The 26144-nt window shown below is 37.1% G+C and overlaps 1 protein-coding gene across 1 annotated transcript; it reads left to right on the top strand.

The window, feature by feature from the left end:
* The first annotated feature begins 14 nt into the window (after positions 1 to 14).
* On the top strand, positions 15 to 25260 carry LOC131900912 (zinc finger protein 431-like). The gene is made up of 5 exons (XM_059252231.1): positions 15 to 83; positions 22376 to 22490; positions 22692 to 22752; positions 23931 to 24182; positions 24267 to 25260. Exons 1-5 carry the CDS (start codon positions 15 to 17, stop codon positions 25258 to 25260), a joined length of 1491 nt encoding a protein of 496 aa, XP_059108214.1.
* The last annotated feature ends 884 nt before the right edge of the window (positions 25261 to 26144 follow it).

The following is a 26144-nucleotide window of genomic DNA, read 5'->3' as shown; positions in this document are numbered from 1 at the left end:
GGCAGTCTCAACGGATGATCACCAAAAATATCTCCACCAGACGTCTGGGCTTTCCTGGAGAAGGACGTTCAACTCCCGACAAGGTGAGGGTTGAGCCACCATGTTGGGCGCCAGGTGCCCTGGCCAGTGGGGTGTCAACAGAGGCGACCCACCTGTGGGAGAGAATGAGAGGGATGGGGGAGACAAGAGAGAAGATAGCAAGACATTGTGTTCTGATCAAGCTGCAAATTTTATTCTCCTCAGCAAGGCTTATATATCATGGGAGGGGAGGGAAGGAGGGAAGGGTTACATGACGTGCCATATGTGCAAGTGAAGGGGGACATGCAGGTGAAGGGCTACGTGTAAGTTGTGAGGCTGCTAGATGGTAAGGTCACTGGTCAGGGCCCATTGTTCTGTTGCTATGCTACCTAATCTGCCTGACCTGTTATTTATCTTTGGGGGCATCTGGTTTAGGGCAGGGGCTTGTTCTCTGGCCTAGCTATTACTTTTCCATGGTCCATGTTTGGTCCCTGACAGTAAAACACTAGCCGAGTGGTGGTGGTGTTGCACACCTATTTTCCCTGCACTCACTTAGGAGGCAGAGGCAGATCTCGATGAGTTTGAGGCCAGTCTGTTCTGCAGAGCGAGTTCCAGGAGAGGTCCCAAAGCTACACAGTAAAAATCCGTCTTGAAAATACAATAAAAAAAGAATGAAAACAAAAAAAAAAAGAAATAAGAATAAAAGAAAAGTAAAACACTAATGTGTTAATGAATTGCCTGATCAAGCAAGGCTTCCATTTAGGCCCTCAGGCATAGATTAGGAAATTCTTGTGCAAGCTAGTAATAACCTTGGACCTAGGGCTAGGAAGCTTTCCCTAAGGGCCTCGTGTACTGATAATAAAACCGAGCTCCTTCCCGAAAACCAGGAATATGCTTTGGAGAACTAGCAATGGTCTGGAACCAGCATGTTTGTGGTGAGGTTACTTCAGTTCCCGAGAAACCAACTGTTTCCACCACATGAGAATGACTATAGTTAGAAGTCCACAGATCACTATGGGCTGAGTCAGTAATGTTCCTGAGATACCCTGTTTCCCCTTGTGCATCATTGTTTGAATAGCCTCCTCTTTGAGTCTGCACCATTGTATGATACTTTCTGCTGAGATCCTAGAAGTGCCTCACTTCCTTTCACTTCACCCCTGTAAGTAGTATCCAAGTTGCTATTCTTCTTAAGAAGCTTAGGTGAAGAAACCCTGTCTCGAAAAACCAAAAAAAAAAAAAAAAGAAGCTTAGGTGACATCAGACATAGCTTGTGTAATGCCTCCCAACCCCAGCTTTTATCTTTTCTACCTTATAATTCTCCTCTCTTTCTCATCTTTTGTGACCTTCACCTCAGAACCCTGTCACTGAAGAAGATTCTGCTGTTTGACATTACTGGGGTACTTAAGATATAATTTTGGAGCCAGGCGATGGTTGCGCATGCCTTTAATCCCAGCACTTGGGAGGCAGAGCCAGGTGGATATCTGTGAGTTTGAGGCCAGCCTGGGCTACAGAGAGAGTTCCAGGACAGGCTCCAAAGCTACCCAGAGATACCCTGTCTCAATAAACAAAAAAAAAAAAGAAAGAAAGAATTTTGGAAATGTATTTGCTGTGTAAGTCTTTTCTCTGTCTAAGTGAGTAGACTTGAACTCTTCTGTTCCGATTTAAATTGCTGAAAGTATAACCTAAAGCCTGAACCTAAATGTCACAAGGATGATTAGCATATAATCATCTCTTCTAAGCTGGCTCCTCTTTTAACATTAGCAGGAGATGGATGTACATTATCATTAAAGAGATTTTTCTTCATTAATCTCTGAAGTGTGTTGAGTGACTTCTCCCTTGGAAAGAATTTTAATTCTAGAACAGCTGGATTTTGATCCTGTTAGAAAAATGTTTCTGAAACAAGCTCTATTTTGTTGATACAAGTGGCCTTGGTCCCAGTCTGTTGCACTCTATGGCAATGACTTTGCTGTTCTCTGTATATCACATTAAAAATCTTATATTAATTGATTGTATCACCTCAGGGTTTCAAAACTATCCATTTGAGTGATGCAGTTGCATATCCATTGCAGTAAAAGGAAAGAGATTTGCATGTGGAGCATGCTTTCTACCTTCAGATCAGAATAGAAGGAATAGTTTATTGTGCACACTGCTGGGGGAAACAGGGTAGTCAATCAGCTACTGGAGTCACCATTATGAAAAAAAAAACCTGATTACAGCAGGAGGAGTAATTTTATAATTTTCCAGCATGTACTGATTGATGACTTGTGAATGAAGACAGACCAGACTGGTTGGTGTTCAATTTGAGAAGGTCAACTTGCACCAAATGATATTGAATTTTCAGTTAGATAACTCTCTTATGCAGATAGTTCAGTCACTCTGTTCTCTAATGTGTCTAGGTCATTAATTGTTTCATTCCTTTTCTATCAAGAACTGTTGATTATTGATTTTCTGTGTAGAGCAGTGTTTCCTGCTTGTTTACAGCTCAGAGGTTTGAGAAAAAGGCCATTGACTGTAACTGTGTGTCAGATTACAGATGACAGCAGCCAAACAAGTGCACATAGTAAGATCAACCAATCTTTTATTAATGATATTCCCTTTACTAGAAAAAATTCCACTCTCTTTTAAAGTCAATATAGCTAAGGCTTATTTGTTGTTTTCTGTTTTTTTTTTTTGTTTTTTTTTTTGAGACATGGTTTCTTTGTGTAGCTTTAGAGCCTTTCCTGGAACTCACTCTGTAGCCCAGGCTGGCCTCGCACTTACAGAGATCTGCCTGCCTCTACCTCCAGAGTGCTGGGATTAAAGGTGTGTACCACCACCACCTGGCATAGTTAAATTTTTTATCTTGAAAAATACATTATTTTTATCACTTTAAAATATCACTTAGTGGTATTATATTTAAAGTTTTAAAGAGCATTACTGTTCTTATCTATTTGTTTCTGTTCTCTAATGTGTCTAGGTCATTAATTGTTTCATTCCTTTTCTATCAAGAGCTGTTGATTATTGATTTTCTGTGTACAGCAGTGTTTCCTGTGGTCCAGGCTTGCCTCATGCTATGTAATGGAGAATTGCATAGAACACTTAAACCTTCCTCTGCTGCCCAGTGCTGGAAAGACAATCCTGCATCTTCTTCTACACTGGGCACAGTGAGAAGGAAAAAATGGAGAAGTTAATGAGTTCCCCCCTCTCTTTCTGGCTTTTTTTGGGGACATAAACATAAAGAGGAACCTGTGTAAGAACTGAGTTCACTGAGCTTCTTTGAAGCAGAAGAATTGAAAGGCCAGAAAAGTAGGGACAGGACAAAGGGTGAGAGCTTTCCTGTTTCAACAGTATTTGAGATGAGCAATGTGGAGTGATATAACCAATTTTAGATGATCCACAAATGTCTTGACTGGCTGTTTCTTGGGGTCTACAGAGCAGCACATTCAGTAATCTGGATAAAGGACTGACCCTATATTGAAACAGAATTACTGTAGTTATGCTTGATCAACCAGTATAGACAATCTGGGTAAAGTGGTGTGGCCCTGCCTAAGAGAACTGCTACTTTCCTTGTTTAAGATGTGTAGCCTCAGAAAAAAAATGCATGTGAGTAATCTTTGCTTTGCTCTCAAATAAATCCCTAGTATCTGGAACACATAGTTGTGAATTCAGTTCCAACTCTTCCAAATAATTCTTTGAGATTATGACTATGTCATGTCCACACTCTCTTTCCTATCTACAAGCCCTACCATTGACCACTAATTGTTTTCTAATTCTTGACCTGTTTTTTTTTAACATTTACATAGTTACAACAGTTACTGTGACATGTGTTTACCTGCATGATTTCCCAGATATGAAGCAAAGGTTTGGCTGCACTGGACAATCAGTGTGTATTTGTACAAAAGGACTGTGTGCTTGGAAAGGAGAACAGGAAGTATTCTGGGAGACTGGAAGAATTTTGAAAATACAGATTTGTAGCATGAATCTTATTAATAAAATCAAACCTGAGGCCAGATATTGGGGTCAATGCTGGTAGATCAGAGACAGAACAAGCCACAGCTATCTCACCTCACCTGATCCTCAGCTGGTCCTGTTTCCTCAGACTGGAAGCCTCTGAGTCCTCATCCAGAATGAATCTCAGCTGAACTGTGTTGCTCCAAAGCCTGAAAACATAACCAGCCAAATGCTTAACCAGCCAAAATGCCTAACCAGCTAAATGCCTTTAGTTTCTGGTCCTCACACCTTATATATCTTTCTGCTTTCTACCACCATTCCCTGGGATTTATTAACATGTATTTGGGGGAATACAATAACACACAGATTTCTCAGATTAGCATCCTGCCTGCCACTAAGGTGGAAGGGCAGAGCTGAGAAGGCCTATGCTGTGTGTGTTATTTAATCTCTGATCACCCAGAGGGGGAGCTGCCTCTGTCCTGAGTCTGAGCTCGGTGGTCTTAGCTAATGTGGGACCTCAGGAAGGCTTAGAAATTAGTACCAGTGGGAAGGAGCTTGCAGATTCTTTCCAGGATTCTCATCTTGCTCTGCTGTAGGAGCTGTGAGGGAGACCAAAATCCATGCCATGGTGAGTGTGGGGACCACAGAACTGAGACCAAGAGGAGAAGTTCTGCTGAGCTGTCAGAGCTTCTGTGACTGTGAAGGACCATGAGCCAGTCTGTAGTTCTGTTGTTCCCTGTGGTGATCTGAGAAATGGCCATTCTCTGAGAATCCCTGAGTGTGTATTCATTGGTGAGGGGGAGGCTCTGCTTCCCTGGGTGTGGGAGGCTGTGATATCTGTAATATATTTGCATGTTGTCAGGCAAGTGGAAAGAGTAGATTCTAGATCATGTGTCATAACTCATGTGGCAGGAAATAGACATTAAATTATTCTTCTAAACTGTTTTGTGATTGGGCATCAGTGGGACTTGGTTTTTCTGAAACAACATGGGGACATGAGAATTCACAGAGTCATAGCATGAGATTTCTTCCATTTGCCAAGAAAGTTGTAGTGCTTGGGTCCTCTCTGTTTGGAAGATATACCCATAGCTACAGGGTCAGAGACAGCATTTAAAGGTTACTTTGAGTTAATTTTGTGGAAGTTGTGAAATTTGTGTTTATTTAATTTCTATACACATAGAATTACAGGTAGTTGGATAGTATTTGTCATGATCCCATATTTCCTCTGTGTTCTTCATTTTGTCTCTTGATTAAAAGTTGACTTTATTTTTCTGCTTTTGTTCTTGGCTTTCTCTCCATCTACTTTATTCATTCTCATATATTGTACATATTCTTGATGATTGTAGTTTTGTGGTAAATATAGGAGTCACATTGTGTCAATATGTGTACTACCTTTTCATAATCCTATGAGCCCTCTGAGAGTTACCACTTTGCATTTACTTTTGGAATAAGGTATCCTGTCATAAATTGTTGGGACTTTTCTTTGGATTGTATTCAACTCATTCTACAGATTTACTGCCCTCAATATATTAGTATTGATGCATCATGTTCCTGATAAATCATTTATTAATGTCTCTATTTATTTACACTTTGTTGTTCTTGTTATTAATCTGTGATAGACTTTTAGTTTATTGGATAGAATGTACTATGGGGCTTGGCCAGTGTCTCAGCACATGTTTTTGGAAACAATCTGTGTTCATATCCCAACACCCAACCTGGGAGTTTCATAAGCATCTGCTATTGCAGATCCAGGGGATCTGACATGCTCTTCTCTTATGTGTCACCTCTACATACTTGAAAGACATTCTTTCTTTCACATGTTGACATACACATGAAAAGAGGATAAACTTGTTTTCAAAAGTTCTTGTGATATAAAGCAATTAGAGCAAAATAAGTTGATTTAGATGTATAATATAAATCATATACTTTTAATTTAAAAATCTGTTATTTTGTACTTGTTTTGGAAAAGTTTTTAGTTCCTCACTGATTCAGACTCACATACAATCATCAAGCATAGGAAACAAATTGGTGTCTCTTGGCAAATATCATTTTCTTTATCCTAAGAGACTGAGATTTTTTTAGTAGTCAAAACTATTTTCTATGAAGTTAAAATACCAGAAGACTTCAAGTGAATCTCTCTAATTTTGGTGAAACAGCCCTTCTCACCCAACTCATTTTTTTATTATTAGCAAATGAAAGAATTGGCATGCACTGGATAAGTGATGACCAAAGATTTCTTTTAGTATTATTTAGACTTAGATTATAATCTTGTAGTTCTTGTTAATGGACCATAATATATATGCGTAGGCGTGTTGTTGTGTCTTGATTTTTTCAGTGGTTTTATCTTTTTTTTAGTTGTATTACCTTCTAATTGTTTCTCTAGAAAATTATGAACCTGCACCAATTTTTACATTCATGAAAATTTACTATATTATGTTATTGCCTCGAGGCTTTTTGTTTCTTTGTGAACTTTGTGTACAGAGACATTAGTTTTCTTGATCTTAGAGGCTTGTCTATCCTCATTCCTAGACATGTCTGTGTTTCCAGTAATTGTTTACTTCATATTTAATTTTTTTTCTTCTTAAAATGATTGATACAGTTAATAATACACTGGTATTGAGTTTCTAAAACCTTTTGTGGTATCATTGTCTTTTTGTCCTAATTAGCTTTTGCTGTCAACATGATGTGGCCTAGAGTCATGTGGGAGAATATCAACTGAGAGTGTTCCCAGATCAGAACTGCTGGTTACTGTGTATTAGAGAGATTGTGTTGATTGATGATCAATGTGGGAAGGCTCTTCTACTGAGCATAGCAACATCCATAAGCAAGTGGGCCTGGGCTGGATATTACAGCTAGCTGACCCAAGACAGTAGCCAGGCAAGAGGAAAAGCAATTAAACATAGGTTCCCATTGGATTTTTGCATTCAGATGCTAGCTTGAGTTTCTATCCTAAGCTCCCACAATGATGTGTTATGATATAATAATATCATCCAATAAACCCATTCATTACTTATGTTGCTTTTGATTGGAAAATTTAATCATAGCAAGAAACATACAAGTTAGGACAAAACATGGGGCAACAAAAGTGAGAGTCATATGGGAGAACATCAACTGAGAGTGTTCCCAGATCAGAATTGCTGGTTACTGTGTGTTTGAGAGATTGTGTTGATTGATGATCAATGTGAGAAGGCTCTTCCACTGAGCATGGTAATATCTATAAGCAAGTGGGCCTGGGCTGGATATGACAGCTAGCTGACCCAAGAGAGTAGCCAGCCAGACAAGAGAGAAAGCAAGTAAACAATATTTCCCCATGGAATTTTACCTTTAGGTGGTAGCTTGAATTTATATCCTAACCTCCCACAATGATTGGTTATAATATGGTAATATCATCCAAATAAACCCATTCATTACTTCAGATGCTTTTGGTTGGAAAATTTAATCACAGCAAAACCAAGCAAGTTAGGACAAAACATGGTATATCACAAGTGATTTTATTGCAGTATAGGACCTAGGATTGATGACTTTTGGAGGAATGTTGAAGATATTAAGAGTTAAATGACAAAAGCCATAGAAAGTTTTACACAGAGATAAGTGACTAATCTTGTAAAACTGCTAAGATGGGAGAATTGAGAGTAATGCAGTGGAGGTCAAGGTCATAGCATTTCAGTGGGACATAGACTCCAGGAAAAATATAGCCAGAGGTCATTTTTACATTTTGGCTCCAAATCTTTCTTACTTTCTCCATTCCCTGAGAAATTGAGTAAGCCAGGATTAAAAGCAATGGGATAATTTGTTGCACAAAATGTTGATTTTGTTGCATGTTTACTACTGAAGACTCATGCAGATCTCCAGTAAAAACCAAAAAACTGAAAAACCTACGTTTTGTAGAGAAAATAACTAGGTAGTTTCAGATGGCAGTTCAGTGGTGAAACAGACACCATTCTCTGATTATAGTAGAATAGATTTAGAACTTCACTGTGAATGGATTTCTTGTCTAGGGGGAGACTAGAGTCCTGGCATGGGAACATATGATTTTTGTCCAGTGTGTACCCACAGGCAAGCTTCTGGTGTGCATGTGCAGTTGGAAAACACATTAGAACACTGAAGTTCAGGTTAATAAAAGTTATGAATATTGCATTCCACTTTCAGGTTTGTCTTATGAAAGTTTTCAGTATTTTAGAAATTGGTAGAAATATGGTGATGTGGATTGTGTTTCAGCAGTACATGATTAGAATGCTTCTCATTTTCTGTTACCACCAGCTGCCATGGTGTGATTCAGCAAAGTTTAGTTCTAGGGGACAAAGGAGTATATGAGCTACAGAAGTTATTTAGGTGTGCATGGTGTTTTGTAGATAGATATGATAGAATTCACATTTAGTGCCATAGTCCATGTGACATAATAAAGCAGATTATAATTTATTCTTCTATGTTGCTTTGGGATTGGACATCAGTGGGGCTGGTCTTACCTGAAACCACAAGGAGTTATAAGGCTCTACAGAGCCATAGCAAGAGATCACCTCCTTTTGCAGAGAGAGGTCTAGAGCATGGGGCTTCTGCCTTTGTAAGAAATATCAGTAGTTTTAGGGCTAAAATCAATTGTTCAAGGGCCACTTTGAGTTAATTTTGTGGTAGTTGTGAAGTCTGTGCTTAATTAATTTCTATACACATAGAATCACAGGTAGCTGGGTAACATTGTTCAAGATCCCATTTTTCCTGGTTAAATTACCTTTGGTCTCTGATTTATTATTGACTATATTTTTCTGCCTTTGCTTTTTGCTTTTCTCTCTATCCTCTTCATTTTTTCACAAATATTACACTCATTCTTGATCACTGTAGCTTAGTAGTAAGTACAGAAATCATATTATGTCAACCTGTGTACAATTTTTTCATAATCCCAGTGATCACTTTGAGTGTTTTCACTGTGAAAGTAGCTTTGTAATCACGTATCCTGTTGTAAATGGTTGAACATTGTTATTGGACTGTGTTCATTTTATGCTGTAAATTTATCATAAGCAAAAACTTCATCTTGATGCATCATGTTCACAAGGATCATTTATTTGCTTCTGTATTTATTTAAGTTGTTGTTTATATGTGAAAGACTTTGGGTTTACTGGATAAAACATGTTATGGTTTTGGCAGGTGGCTCAACACATAATCTTTTTGAGAATTACCTGAGTTCTGATACTCAACTCAAGTTGAGAGGCTCATAATTATCTACTATTCCACATCCTGTACATATATATGGAAAACATTCTTTCTCATGCACTAACATATGCAAAAATTGCAAAAAAAACCCTTGTTTTCAAAATGCTTATGACTTATAAGAAATTAGAGCAAAACAAGTTGTTTTAGGTGTATACTGATACATTCAAAATCTATTGTTTTTTATTTTATTTTAAAAAGTTTTTATGTCTTCATTTTGATTCAGACTTATAGGCAACCATCAATGATAGGAGAAAAATGGTGTCTTAGTGTTCCTAATAGACTTCCTTTTCCTTATCATAAAAAAAATGAAATCCTTTTAGAAGTCAAATGATTTTCTTTAAAATTAAAACATCAAAAACCTTGAAGTGAATTTCTTCAATTTTGGTGGCACACCCTCCTCACACAACACATTTTCTATTATTGGCAAAGAAGAGAATTATTGTACAGGATGTGTGTGAGTCAGTGACTTCTTGTAGAATGATTTTGATTAGTATCTTTTTGTTCTTGTTTAAGTGACCATGATATATTTGTAGGTTTCTTTTTCCATCTCATTTTTTAATGTGGTGCCATTGATGTTGTTAGTTTTATTATCATCTAATTATATTGTTGTTCCCCTGGAAAATTATGGACCTTCAACAATTTTGTATTCTGAATATTTCTTGTTATGAGTTCATTGTTTATTTGATGGTGTGTGAATTTTGTGTGGAGATACAGTTTTAGTTTTCTCTTCTTGATCTTAGATGCTTGCCTCTTCCCATTTCCAGGCATATGTATGGTTTCTGGTTGTTGCTATCTTCATATTTCTGTTTTTGATGCTTAAGTGATTGATATAATTAATACATTGGCTTTGGATCTTTTTTTTTTTTAAGATGTATTTATTTATTATGTATACAGTGTTCCATCTGCATGTATGCCTGCAGGCCAGAAGAGGGCACCAGATCTCATTATAGATGGTTGTGAGCCATCATGTGGTTGCTGGAAATTGAACTCAGGACCTTTGGAAGAGCAACCAGCAGCCAGTGCTCTTAACCTCTGAGCCACCTCTCCAGCCCGGCTTTGGATCTTTTAAACCTCCTCATTATATTACTGTCTTTTTCCCTCTAATTAGCTTCAGCTGTAAGCATGACATTTCCTAGAGTCATATGGGGGTACATCAGTTGAGAGTGTACCTAGACCAAAATGTCTGGTTGCTAAGTCTGAGCGAGATTGAGTTGATTTTGATTGATGTGGGAAGGCTCTTCCACTGAGTTGGTAATATCTCTAAGAAAGTGGGCCTGGGCTGGATAAGAAAGCTAGCTTAGGAAGAGACAGTGACAGAGCAAGAGAGAAAGCCAGAAAGCAATGCTTCCTTACATTTTCCCTTCATTTATTAGCTTGCTTTCTATCCTAAGCTCCCACAAGGAGGGAATGTGGCCTAGAGGTATTAACAAAACAAACCAACACAAATCAAAACAAACAAACCTATTAATTATCTGAGTTGCTTCTGGTTAGAGAATTTAATCACACCAACAAAGAAGAAAGTTGAAATTTTTTTTAAAAAAAAGGTACCTAAAATGTGATTTTCTGACTCCAAAGGAGTTGAAATTGTTAGGTCTGTCCTTGCCATCTTGAATAGAATTATGTTGTTTTTTTGTTTTCTAGCAAAGAGAGGACAGTGACTCATGACATCTTTCCTCCCAGCTTCTGAATGCTGGGGTTATATATCATGTGATTCTATTAATAATAAAAGTTTAGTGTTAAATCAGAAGGTCTGAGTTTACTGTTTCTTGTAGGGTTAGAAAGGAAAGTGGTTCAGCCAATAGAGCTATATAAGAGAGTCCACAGAGACTGAGGGCATTTGTTCACATCCATTGTGCCATTCACTCAATGAGGGAATGATATGGGGAATTTAAAAACAAATACTCAACAAGTTTAAGATAATGATAACCAAGTTTTCCTGCTTGTCAGGTTTGCAAGAAGAGTTTACTCCAGCTTACTCAACAGCATCTTAGTTACTCTGACTCATACCAGTTAGGAGATGGATCCTTGAAAATGGAATTTTAAATAAGAATTATTTAATGTTGGTATTTGCAATTTACAGCCCTAGAGAGTTTCAGAGAAGTAGGAATTCTCAAGTTAGCGTAATGAGGAATCTTCACACTAGGTCATTACTTGATAGTACATGTATTCTATATATTTTAAAGTTTAAGGACTTCCCCATCACTTACCTATACTAATGGATGGTATCATAATTTATATATCTAGAGTTGCCAACTTTGTCCTGTAACAAAGGTATCTATCTAATGTTTAGTACTAGAGAAGTTTCAAACTGGTGTTAACAGCTTCATAGACCAGTGCATATAGGGAATTTGGGTAATTGTAGCCACTATTGCTTTAGATAAAATAATGTTAATCACTAAAATCTTCCCAATCATGAAATTCACCTAAGATGGTTCAGTAGTAAAACTGAGTTAGTTCTTGTTTGTTCAAAAAGCAATCACACAAGACAGTATATTTGCACTGACTTTAGTTGCCAGCAATTATTTTATAAAGTTTATTTGCATGTATTAGTGAGATCTTGAGATGACTCATAAGTCAAAGCACGTTGCTGTACAAGTGCAATAAGCTTGTTCCTGGGAACTCATGGTAGAGAGAACCAAGTCCTCAAAGTTGTTCATGGGCCACTGTATATGAGGTCTAGCATGCATGTGCACTACACATCAAACAGATACCCACATCAAACACACCTCTCTCTTTCACACACATACACACACATACATAAATACATGTACAATATACATATAAACATGCACACCACACAAAAATAAACACACTGCACTCAAACATAAACTATACATACAAACACAAACACACACACACACACAAATACGTGCACAAACAAAGACACACAAATATAAACAAAGACAAAGATCACATAAACAACACACCACACAAACCCATACACACAAACACATGCACAAATACACACACTTCACATGAAGAGATATGCACAGACACATATACACACATACACCCACAAAGAAACTTTTAAAAACAATTTGTATTTAAAGAACTCTTCAGACATGTGTTGAATAAATTTACACAGAATTGGATGTTTTTCTTTGGTTTGTTATTTTTTATTTGTATGACATAACAGCATGTTCTGACAAGGTCTTACCTTACAAAAGTAGTCATTCCTGGTAGCCATAACATAAATATTTGTCAAGTGTGGTACTTGGAATACTTTGGCTACTATGAGAAGAAGTTGCATAAAATATTTTTGCATTTAAAATTAGTGGTTTAGAAAAATGATTTTGATTCTTTATCAGTACCACATGAGGCTGTGACTGTAAATGATGGAAACAGATGCAGAGATCCATAACTAAGCAATGGGCTGAGCTCCTGGAGTCCAGTCAAAGAGAGGGAGGAGGGATTACATGAGAAGATCATGATGGGGAAACCCACAGATACAGCTAACCTGAGCTAGTGGGAGCTCAAGGACTCTGGCCTGACAGCTGGAGAACCTCAATAAGACCAAATTTTAGATCCTCAGAATGTGGCTGACTGTTGTGAGTCTTCTGTAGTGTGTGGCACCTCTGAAGGTGGGACCAAGATTTATCCCTACTGCATGAACAGACATTTTGGAGCACTTTGCCTATGGAGGGAAACCTTGCTCAGCTATGATGCAGAGGGTTTGGGGGCTTGGTCCTGCCTCAGCTTGATATGCCAGACTTTGTCAAATCTGCATTGGAGGCCTTGCCCTCTCTGAGGAGTGGATGGGATGGGGTGGGTAAAGGTGCCTTGAGCAGGTTGAGAGGAGGAACAGGAAACTGTGGTTGGTATGTAAGATGGAAAAATACTTTTAAATGTTAAAAATTAATCAATCCTAAAAAAAATGGCTGTTACTCTTGGAGACACTGAAATTTTAAAGACTCTTGAAGCTTAAGTAATAAAGGATTTTATATTTTGATCTAATAAAAGTACACTTTATTTGGATTTGGTTTCATTTTTGACACATTCTGTTCCAGTAGCACTGGCTGTCTTGGAACTTTCATATAGACCAGGCTGGCCTTGAACTTACACAAAGATCCTCCTGCCTCTAACTCACAAATGCTGGGAATAAAAGCTTACAACAGTATGCCTGGCCTTCATTTAGGTTCTTTGAAACAGTCTCAGTATGTATCCTTGATGGATCTGGAATTGCTGAGTAGAGCAGGCTGGCTTAAAGCTCAGAGATCTGCTTGCCTTGAACTCCAGAGTTCTGGGATTAAAGTCTATGCTGCCACATCTGGCTGAGATAGTCTTTAAATGACCACTAAATGTCAATGTAGGTTGTACTTTAAAAAAGCAGAGTACTATCAGGGGGCTAACAATTTTGGGCCAGACTTACTTATTTTGTGACCTGGTCTTTAGTAGGCTGAGGTAGCTTTTAATTCCATGTTCATGAGAGGATGGCCTTTTTTTGTAGCTCTTAGCCCCATACAAGTCACTGCCCAGGTTATGATTTAAACATGTAAATTGTGAAAATGATGCTCCTTTTTTGATACTGCACAGGTTTTGGTTCAGAGTTGAAGAAATCTTGGTTTTCATTCACATCTGCTTGATTTTTGTTTGCTGTTTGACCTTTGTGACCCATGTATTCACAAATTAGTTCTAAATCATCATTATCACTCAGCTTTTCCTTTAAAAAGCTTATTTGCTCTTAGAAACATGATTTTTTTATATCTAAGATTTATTATTGCAGAAAATTTCATCTTGGAGTGAAACCCAGGCAGGGCTCAAGCTAGGCAGTAGCTCTTCCACTGAGCTGCTTTCTTCCTTAGAAATACTTGTGTGATGTTTGAACATTTTTTTGGTATGATCTCAGTAAATAGATAAAGCTCTTTGCTTAGTAAATCTTTTGTATGAGATTTTACTTCCTCTACGTTTCTTATAGTAGAAAATTTTGCTATTAGATGACTTCATTTCTCAGTTTTTAAGGCTTTTTGTTTCATATATCTTGTCTTTGAACAAAGATTCATGTTTTTCTTGTGGATAATATTGAGACTCAGTAAAGAATTGTCTTTCATTTTGTCATAAAGCCTAAAAATATTTGTAGCTAAATTAAATTTAGCTAGTTTTTAAAATTATAAATAATGAATTAATCAATATATCTGAGCTAGTTTTGTTGGGTAGCTTTCCTGGAATTCATCAATACAGATCATGCTAGTCTCATTCTTGGGGTAATCCTACTACCTTCTATGAGCTGGGATTATAGGTGTGTGTCCAATAAACTATCATTTATCTTCCAGTTATTTTCTCCCCTCATAAGTGTCTAATTAAATGATTATGTATTGCAGCAAATGTGAAATTAGCTAACAAATGTAGCTCTTGCTGGCAAGTAGATAATCATTGGGCTAGATTTTTTTTATTCTTCAGTCGGAAGTTAGATAGGATCTTTGAATTCAGATTACTTAAATTCAGGACACATTTTCAGTCCTATGGTAGTATGGAGACATTATGTGTATTTTAGTGATGCTATTATTACTTTTTAACAGAAACAATGTCCCAGAATGATCCAGACAAATACAAATTAAGGAATAAAGTTATCTTACACTCCCAGAGTATGTTCTTCTAGGCCACTGAGAACAGGTTATGCTCCTTTTAGGGGAACTCAATGCCTTGCTTTGTCACAGTGATAAATCTGTTTATCCAGTGTGGCTTTTATGACAAGTTTGGGGTTTTCTAGAAAATAGTAATTGTAATTTAAGGTTTCCCATGTTTGTACTTTGCCCACATGTACATCTGTGTACCACTTGTATTTCTGGTACCTATCAAAGCCAGAAGTGGATGTCAGATTCCCTGCAACTGGAATAAAAGATGGCTGTGAGCTTCCATGTCAATGTTAGAAATCAACCCCAGGTCCCCAATAAAAGTCATCAATGGTTTTACTTGCTAAGCCTTTGCTACATCCCCTCAGTTTTTGCCCCCATTATAGGAAATCTGTTTGATCTTGTCTCTGTTAGACTTTATTGCTATTGTGTATTTAGTTGAGTTTTTTTTTTTTTGCAACAGGCTCTCAGGTAGCCCAGACTGACCTTGAACTCCTTTGAATTCTTGAACTTCTGATCCTTCTTCCATGTTTCAAGAAGTGCTGAGATGACAAGTGTGCACCACTACCACAGCTATTATGGGTCACAGCATCTCCTCTGACTCCACCTTTCTTCTTGCTTTATCCCTCTTGGATTATGGATTTCATTCTATTCTGCCTTGTCATAGGCCATAGTAGCTTCTTTATTAACCAATGGAAGAAACACCCATTCACAGAATACAGAAAGACAATCCCCTGGCAGCTGTGTATGTCCCACTTTATGACTTGGTGGGTTGGATAACCTCCAGCTGACAATGGGCAGTTAAGTTCACATGATAAGGTGGTGGCCACTGTCAAATGTTCAGTTTCTCCCAGTGACTGGAATTAATGGAATGTGCTCTCATGCTTGGCCATATTTATTTTTGAAAATGATTTTATGGGCACCAGTGCTAGAAACTTCAAATGACGTTAAGAAGTACAGTGTTGTTCTAATTCTCCAATGCTCTTTTTCTTGTATGTAATTCAGTTCTCTCTCTTGCTCTCTGTCTCAGTCTCTCTCTGTCTCTGTCTCTGTCTCTCTCTCTCTCTCTCTCTGTGTTTGTGTAGACTGTGGCACAGGCTTTAAAACTTACAATGATCTTCCTGCCTCTGTGCCCAGTTTGCTGGCAGTAAAAGAATGTACTACTGCTTGCAGCTTGAACAATAATTTTTATGGTCGAAGACTCCACTTCTTATTTTGTACAGGGAAGCAAGGAGATGGTGTCAGGACTCCTGATACTGGAGTTAGAGATATTAGTGACTCTCTGTATGTACTGGGAATGGAAGCTGGATGCTCTGAAAGAATCTTCAGTGCTCTTAACTGGTAAGGTATTTTCCAACCTAAGTTTTTTTTCTTGATCATGTTTCCTGTCCAAGGCAGCCCAGTCAAGGTCAGATACCAGATGTTGATTAAAAAGTAGAGTTCTGAGAGAATTAACCTCAGACAAAGATGAGCTCCCTAATTCTTTAGCCAATACAACATGGTCAGCCCAATATCCATATATATATAAATACGGATGCAGCAGATTGTATTAATGTATTTCAGCATTCTTATTCATGCACACTTAAAAAAGTAGAATTTGGAAAGGATTTGGGAAGGGATGGAATGAAGGGATAAAAGGGGAAAGTGATGTAATATCTTTCATTTAAAAATTTATGAAAATAAATTTTAAATAAAAAAGGAGCTAGATTGACAGCTCAGCAATTAAGAGCACTGGGTGTTTTTATAGAGGACCCAGGTTCCATTCACAGAACCCACATAGTAGCTAAACATTTGTTGTAACTCTAGTCCCAGTCATCTCCTGCTTTCTTCTGGCCTTGGTAGGCACAGCACACAGACACATACAGGCAAAACACTGTATAAATATTTTTAATAAAAAGTTATAGAAAGGAAAGAATGAAATTATTTACAGTGATGTCACAGCCCTGTGTCAGAAAACAAGCCAGGGGTCATTCAAATGAACTCCTGCTGGTCTTGCACAGAAACAGCTGTGACCTTTTGCTAAGCCAGCCTGCTCAGAGGGAAAAGCAATTTTGTTCTGAGGTTAACATTTAACATTTCTCTATTCTATTTGTGGTTCTTGCCTTTGTAATTCCCCTTTGTAATCCTAAATTTTTCATTTCTGGAATTCCCTCAGTTTTTGTTTTCTTTATTGTTTTTATTTCTATTTTTAGGATTTAAACAGTAGTATTTGTTTCCTTTAATGATTTGTATGTTCTATATTGGCTTTATTTAAGAGGTTTATTTTTTTACTCCAATTGTTTGCATTTTCCTAGCTTTCTTGGAGGAGTTTATTGATTTCCTCCCATTGTTTGCTTGTTTGTACTTTCATGAATTTATGTATTTATTCATGTTTTAAGGGGCTCTATTATCTCTATATATTTGGTTTTTACTTCTTTGTCCCTTGTATTTCAATTATTTTGTGTATTTAGGGCCTGCTGTGGTAGGACACTTGGGTTCTTGTGGTGACATAGTGCCCTGGCTTTTATTAATTATGTTCCTCTGCTAGGCATCTGGGTTTAGGGTGATAATAGGTCTAGGTGCTGGTTTATAACATCATCTTTATTAGATGGGAGTTTTGTTCCTGGGTTTGTGTTTTTTCTCTTGAGTTTCAGAATGCATGTTGAATGACTGTTGCCTTTTTCCTGGCCTTCTTGGCTGGTGTGTTCAAGGGAAAATTCTTGGTGGTGTTGGAAACTGGGGGAAGAGAAATGCAGGGGAGATGATCTTCAGACGTACTGAAAGCATGGAGAGGGAAGATAGTAAGCTGCCTCTGATGTTCTACTCCACTGATAGGTGCAACTTTAAAATCAGCTGTGGGGTAAGAGACAATGTAGTAGATCTGCAGACATCCTAACTTATCTTCTGGAATATGTGGTGAGTAAATGACCAGAGGGTGTCCACCCCAGTTGGGTGATGGGACTCAGATATGAAGTGAGTAGGGAAGGGTAGGTGGGGATGGTCTTTGGAATCCATAGGAGACAGGGAAAGGGAGAGGAGAAGCTGCAGCTGGAGTTCTGTTTTAGCCCTCAGGGCAATCCTGAGTATTGGATCCCTGAGATTGGGGAAGGACTGTGGATAGTCTTCCTGGTCCCATACCCAACATCTTAATACTAATTCATTAGGTTCCCAGAGATCATTTATTTACTTATTTAGGCTTCTGTTGTGGCTAATCTGTGAAAGACATTTTGTTTATTGGAAAAAAAGTAGTATCTGGGGTGCAAATGTCACTCAGCAAGTACTCTTCTTGGGGAAGTTCAGATATGAGCACCCAAGTTTGGAGGCTTATAATCAACTGCTATTCCACATCCAGGGGATCTGACATGCTCTTTGTTCTGTCACCTATACACACATGGAAAATATTCCTTCTCATACATACAAGTAGACACATACAATGGGTCTAGACTTGTTTTCAAAAGCTCTTGTGATTTATAAAGCAATTAGAGAAATCAGGTTGCTTTATATATATAATAAAATCATACAATATCTTTAAAAATATTGTTTTTCATTTATTTATTTTTTTTATTTCCTCACTCTGATACAGGTTTATGTCTAATTTTAATCATAGGAAACAAAATTTTTTCTAAATTTTCTAACAGACATCCTTTTCTTTATCAAAGGAGAATGAGATAGTATTAATTGACAAAACTATTTTTCACAATGTAGAAATATCAGGCTTCAAGTGAATGATTCCAATTTTGGAGGAGCAGTCTCCTTACCCAACCCATTTTCTATTATTGGTGAAGGAGAGAACTGGAGTGCACAGGGTGAGTGATGGTCAGTGATTTCTCTGATTTTGATTTTCATTAGGAACTTATAATTCTCTTTTAAGAGACAAAGTTATATTTGTAGGTCTGTCTTTCTGTCTCCTTTATCAGTGGTACCATCTGTGTTGTGTGAGGTTTTTTGTATTAGCTATGATGTAGTTATATTATTTCTCTGGCAAATGATGGAACTTCACTTATTTTTATTTTATGGAAAATTACTACATTATGTTAGGATCTCCTTAGGTTTTCCATTTGGAGATTTTCTATAGAAGAATAATTTTAGTTTTTTCTTCTTGATCTTAGAAACCTATATTTCTTCATTTCTTGGTGTATCTGTTTTGCTACTTGTTATCATCATCAATTTTTTTTTTGTTTTTGCTATTTAAGTTATTGATGTAGTTGATTCATTGGGTTTGGGTTTGTAAAGTCTCATATATTATTGTCTCTGTGTCTGAGTTACTTTGGGATGTCAACATTTCAGAGCCCACAGTCACCTTTTGGAACATCCGTTGAAGATGTGCCACATTAGAACAACTAGTTGCTAAGTCTGTTAGAGATTTTGTTGATTGATGATTGACGGGTGATATCCCTTCCACTGAGTGTGCAATATCCCTAAGAAAGTTGGCCTGCACTAGATAAGACAGCAAGTTTGGCATAAAAGACAATGACTATGTTAGAGAGAAAGCCTGGAAACAAAGATTCCTCCTGGTTTTTGCTTTCAGTTGCTAGATTGAATATCTATCCTAAACACTGACAATGGTAGATTGTGATCTGGTAGAATGAGCCAAATAAGCACGTTTATTACCTAGGTGCTTTTGTGTAGAGAATTGAATCAAAGCAAGTGGTAACAGAATGTGGTAAACCAAAAGTGATTTTGTTGTTCAAAGGTGCTGGGAATGATGACTTTTGGGGGGAATGTTGAGCATATCAAAATTTAGATACGTTGAGCATATCAAAATTGGTGAAGGAGAGAACTGGAGTGCACAGGGTGAGTGGTGGTCAGTGATTTCTCTGATTTTGATTTTGGCAGAGGATATAAAAGTTGCACACAGAGGTTAACTGGTTATTTTTGTAGTATTTTGAATAAAGTACTCTTAAAGGTATTGTGAACAGTGGAGGTAGAGGTCAAAGGATTTTGGGGGGAATTGAAATAGAAGTCATCTGTATGATATTTTGGCTCCTAACTTTTCTCATTTTGCCAATGTCCTCAAGAAATTAACTAAGTCAGAAATGAAAAAAAAATAATAATGGCGCTGATTTCTTAGAGGGAATATTGTCTCTCTTGGATAGCTATTACTTATGATTCATTCAGTACTACATTAAAAAAATCAAGAAATGGATTATAAAGAAATGAAAAGTCTCCAGGTTGTAGAGAAAAACAGCACTATGACTTTGCAGAAGGTAGTCAGAAGCTGAACAGAGTCATGAATATTCAGGGAGATTATTACTATTAAAAAGATGGCCCTTACTGTACATTGGAAGCTTAGCAAGGTGCACTAAGGGTTAGAATCCATCCTTATATGCCCTCAGTTAATGGAGAGATTAGGCAAAGTGATTGCCAGTCCCAGGAAGCAACTTTATTCAAGGCCTGCAGCAACTCTGGTCCAAGTATGACAGAGGCCATCACAACTTAGAAACCAAATTTTGGGGAATCATTGATGTTGACCTGGTTATGAAGACAAGAATGATATAAAATTTAAGATCATACATTTTTAGTCTGCATTTTCAGATCAGCTCTGTTGTAGGCATCTGTGTTATTTGTATGGTAAGATCACCAATGAGAAGACTGTGTGAGTTCATTACATGATACTATGAGGATGAAACCTGAGTTGTATTTTGAGACCATAAGATGTTGAAATACTTAAGTTATGAGACATCTTACATGGAGAGCTAGCTGCATATATGGAGTGGAAGTAACCGTAGAGAGAGCTGTATGGAAAGTTGTGGAGAGAGAGCCATCTAAGCCCTTTGAAAATGAAGCCCTATGTCTCTGACACAGAAGTACCAGATTCAATGGTTGCCCTGCTGGGTTTCAGTCTTTCCTCACTGTGTCTTAGTTCCTCTCCTTTGGGATGTTAATACGTTTTCTGTGCCATTCACATGTTGGGAATATTTAAATTGTTTTCTCATTTTATAAGGTGCCACAATCAAGAATTTGTCTTGAGTGTCAAAAGAGACATTGGACATTTCAACAGTGTAGGGTTTGTTGTAGACTATGAGAATCATTGAAGTGACTAAATGCATTTTCTTCATGGATGACCCTTGAGCCTATAGTGACCTGGGTGAGAATCTAGTCAACTGAATGAAAATCTCCCAGATAGGATGAGGTATTTGAACATGTGTCTCTCCTTGGTGACTTTCTTTGGGGTACTTGTAGAACCTCTTTGGATAAAATATCTCATTGAGGTTTGTGATATGTGTTTCCATAGCATCAACGCATTTCCTTTTCTATGTTTCTACTATGTTGTGGTTGAAATGAATCAGCCAACTTTCTTCTTCTGCTGCTATGACTTCACTGCCAGTATAGATAGTATCACTAAATCACATAAAATACAATTGATGGAATTGGTATTCAATGTTAAGTCACTTTGTTAGCCTGAATTTTTAAAAATTTTGTTGTTCCCATTTTTGTTTCTGAAGAAAAAATTTGACTGAGTAGCCCTGACTCTCCTAAAAGTATCTCTGTAAACCAGGTTGGCCTCCAACTCAGAGGTTCACCTGACTCTTGCTCCCACATGCTGAGATTAAAGGTTGTTCAACATTCCAGGTTTTTTTTTAATATATATTATTGTGGGATGGTCCTATAGTATATGTTGTTTTGCTGAGCTTTACCCCCCAGTTTCAATTTTGAAATTCAGTAAAAGATACCATTCTCTTCCTAGATGTAATGTCTGGGCCTTCTGAATCATTAGACTACAATTGTGTAACATTCTTCTTGCTTTTTGTGTTTTTTTAATTTTTTTTTAATGTATATGATTCTTTTGTCTATGTAGGTGGATATGCACCACATGTTCACCTGTCCTCACAGTAGTCCAAAGAGAGTTTTAGAACCCACAAGCTTGGAATAATAAACAGTTGTGTGAGTCCCCCATATAAGTACTGATAATTGAGCCCATCTATATGCAAGACCAGTAAGAGCACACAACTTCTGAGCCATCTCTCCTTCCCTGTGTTGATTATTTATGATCATTAATGATATTGCTAATGTTATCTTCTTTCTATTTGTACCTCTTTAAATGCTCAGTTCCTTTTTGTAAGATTTATTAAAGTAGTTTAAACTGGAGCAAATCAGTTTTCTGGAAGATTAATACAGAACTGGAGTGAATGCCAAACTCTTTGTAGGATCTTCAGTAAAAAAAATCTGAGTTCATCTTATCTGTTTTGTTTGTTTGAATGGAATATTCAGTGCAGATACAGTTAGCATAGACTAGGCTAACTTTCACCTTAGAAGAATACATACCAGCTTCTACCTTCTAAGTTCTGGGATTAAAGGCATGAGCCGATATACCCAGCTTACAAATCTTCCTTGTAGTTAATAATTGTTCATACAATTTCTCAGATGTGTGCTTAGTACTGTTGAAATGTTTGCTTGTCTCTCTATCTCTGTTAATAGGCATTTCTCTTGCACGGTGATATCCTGTTCAAAGCATTCAGAAAAAAAAAGAGGTGAACCTCCTATTCAGTTTCTTTGTAAAATAAGTTGATGGTTTCATTGTAATGCCTGAGTTATAGAATATGTGTAGCACTCACAAGAATTATGTGGCTATATTATCAAAGAAGCACATATTTACAATGTTGTATCATGCTTTTAGTTTTATAAATATGGATGGCATATTTATGTATGGCATATTTTAGAATACAGTGACCTATAATGATGTGCATGTCGACATCACTCAGGAAGAGTGGGCATTGATGGATCCTTCACAGAGGAATCTCTACAAAGATGTGATGCTGGAGACCTTTATGAACCTCACTGCTATAGGTAATACTGTAAATTTTTCTTCACAATTTAAATAAGGGGACAACAGTTTCTTGGTTATCGATGCTCTTCTGTAATTCTGACTGAGAATGAGGCAGAATGAGGTGAATAAAACAGGCTTGGTTCTAAGGATCACTGAAGATAGTAATGTAAATTTTTCAGTTTCCTGTAATATTTCATACCTTTCTTTGTTTGATATTTTAGGCTACAACTGGGAAGATCTTGAAGTTGAAGAACATTGTCAAAATTCTCGAAAACACGGAAGGTAATTTTCTTGTGCAAGCTGATACAAATTGGTCTCTGGATATATTTAACTTATCTGGAAGTTTTAATGAAATGAAACATTGTAAATAAACACAGCTCAAAATGTGTTAATGATCATTACATGCTCATAAACACACATACCTCAATGACAGGTAAGTGAACTGTGTTTGCAAGTCATTCTTTTAAGAAGGAAGACAAGGAATCAATGCCTTAACAGAAATCATCATTTGAATAATAGCTTCATCAGAGCTATGCTGTACAAATAACAATCCTTTTAATTTCATACTATTCAAATTACAAAAGGTATACTCACTGAATGCATGATAAGAATATGTACACAACCTTTTGATAAGCAAATAATCAATAGTAAAAGCATTGTTACTCAAAAAGTATTCTGTCTTTGATAATTTAGTTAGATAGTTGGTTAGAGTCAAGAATTAAAGTGGGGATGTTGTAGAGAAATAGTAATTCTTATGCTACATGTTGATGGGAAAAAGAAAGTCCAACAGTAAATAAAATGTGGAAACCTTCTTGTTGTTATTCTTTCTTTAATAGTTATATCATATGTCACTTTGGATACCAGCCATATGAACATAAGGATATGAAAAGAAGTAATGTACATCTCTCAATCTCAGAACAATTACAAAACATGTAGTAGCCCCATGTTGAGCAAACTTGTTGAATGACATTTAAATTTACAAACACAAAAAAAAATAAATAAATTTACAAACAATTAGTTTTCCATCTTAATTTGGATTAAATTACCAACACATCACAGAAAAGACCTATGAGTACTAGGCTTGTGTAAATGCTTCTGTTTGTTCTGGTTCACTTTGGAAATGTAGCATTAATCATAGTATAGGAAAGTTTATCAATAGAGTATGTGATGTAAATGTCTGAATTCTCCCAGTTATCTTCAAATATTAAAAAATCTCAGAGAAAAATGATGCCATAAATATGAGCCAGGTAGTAAAGCATTTTACTATGACCAGCATGTTCAAATATGCAAAGCCGTCCTTAATGCAGGCAACAACATGAATGTACACAACATGTTAAAAACTAAAGATAAAATAACTCTTTATATTTACACAAAATTGTAAAATTAATTCATGCAGATTTAAAGACTCAACAATGTAATGAATGTGGCAAAGCTATTAAATGTTTCAATTATCCTTGCAGGCATGAAAGAAGTCATACTACAGAGAAATCATCTGAACACACTCAGTGTGGTCAAGTCTTTGTACATCATAGTCATCCTCCAAGGTATAAAGAAATACATACTGGAGACCAACACTATGAATATAATCAATACAGTAAAGTCTTTGCTTACCCCACTCATATTCAAGTACATAAAAGAACACATGCTGGAGAGAAACCCTGTGAATGTAATCAGTGTGGGAAAGCTTTTGCTTATCACAATCATCTTCAAGGGTATGAAAGAACACATACTAGAGAGAAACCCTATGAATGTAATCAGTGTGGTAAAGACTTTGCTCGTCATAATGCTCATCAAAGGCATAAAAGAATACATACTGGAGAGAAACCCTATGAATGTAATCAGTGTTATAAATCCTTTGCTGATCACAATGCTCTTCAAAGGCATAAAAGAACACATACTGGAGAGAAACCCTATGAATGTAATCAATGTGGTAAAGCTTTTGCTCGTCACAGTACTCTTCAATTGCATGAAAGAACACATACTGGAGAGAAACCCTATGAATGTAATCAGTGTGGGAAAGCGTTTGCTCATAGTAGTTATCTTCAAGGGCATGAAAGAACACATACTGGAGAGAAACCCTATCAATGTAATCAGTGTGGTAAATCTTTTGCTTATCACAGTAATCTTCGAGTACATAAAAGAATACATACTGGAGAGAAACCCTATCAATGTAATCAGTGTTGTAAGTCCTTTGCTGATCACAATGCTCTTCAAAGGCATAAAAGAACACATACTGGAGAGAAACCCTATGAATGTAACCAATGTGGTAAAGCTTTTGCTCATCACAGTACTCTTCAATTGCATGAAAGAACACATACTGGAGAGAAACCCTATGAATGTAATCAGTGTGGGAAAGCGTTTGCTCATAGTAGTTATCTTCAAGGGCATGAAAGAACACATACTGGAGAGAAACCCTATCAATGTAATCAGTGTTGTAAGTCCTTTGCTTATCACAATACTCTTCAAAGGCATAAAAGAACACATACTGGAGAGAAACCCTATGAATGTAATCAGTGTGGGAAAGCCTTTGCACAAAATGGTGCTCTTCAAAGGCATAAAAGAACACATACTGGAGAGAAACCCTATGAATGTCATCAGTGTGATAAAGCTTTTGCTCGAAGTAGTGATATTCAAAGGCATGAAAGAACACATACTGGAGAGAAACCCTATGAATGTAATCAGTGTGGGAAAGCCTTTGCACAAAATGGTGCTCTTCAAAGGCATAAAAGAACACATACTGGAGTCAAACCCTGTGAATGTCATCAGTGTGATAAAACTTGCTCATCGTAGTGATCTTCAAAGGCATGAAAGAACACATACTGGAGAGAAACCCTATGAATGTAATCAGAGTGGTAAAGCTTTTGTTCGTCACATTACTCTTAAATTCCATGAAAGAACACATACTGGAGTGACCCGTCCAGCAGGCCAGGTTATTGGGTGAGCTCCGAGGAGGCAACTCCTGAAAGATCAATGGGGGTGAGAGAGAAAGGAGACCAGGCGCATAAAGGAAGACAAAGTCAGTCTGAGTCATGTCAAGGTCTCGTTTATTGCAAGGTGAGTCAGGCTTATATATGCTGGGAGCTAGGAGAAGTAGATAGGGTTATGGAAAGTTACTAGGAGGAAGTTAGGGTAAGGTAGGGTTCAGGGAAAGGTCTCTTTGTTCCAGGGCTTGATCAACAGACCATGCAGCAGACCATCATGTTTCAGGAAGTTAATCAAAAGGTACATACTGCGGTTTTGTTGAAAAATGGTCGCTATTGAAACTGTTAATGGAAGGTTAGGTACACAGCTTTTTCCCATGAGAATCACTTAGGCTACTTGGCTCCTGACACTGCAGCGAAACCCCATGAATGCAATCAGTGTGGTAAATCTTTTGCTTATCACAGTCATCTTTAAGTACATGAAAGAACACATACTGGAGAGAAACCCTATCAATGTAATCGGTGTTGTAATTCCTTTGCTTATCACAATACTCTTCAAAGGCATAAAAGAATACATACTGGAGAGAAACTCTATCAATGTAATCAGTGTTGTAAATCCTTTGCTTATCACAATACTCTTCAAAGGCATAAAAGAACAAATACTGGAGAGAAACCTTATGAATGTAATCAATGTGGTAAAGCTTTTGATCATCACAGTACTCTTCAATTGCATGAAAGAACACATACTGGAGA

The sequence above is a fragment of the Peromyscus eremicus genome, unplaced genomic scaffold, assembly GCF_949786415.1.
Source record: "Peromyscus eremicus unplaced genomic scaffold, PerEre_H2_v1 PerEre#2#chrX_unloc_1, whole genome shotgun sequence".
NCBI lineage: Eukaryota > Metazoa > Chordata > Mammalia > Rodentia > Cricetidae > Peromyscus > Peromyscus eremicus.
This window is presented reverse-complemented; position numbering and strand designations above follow the sequence as displayed.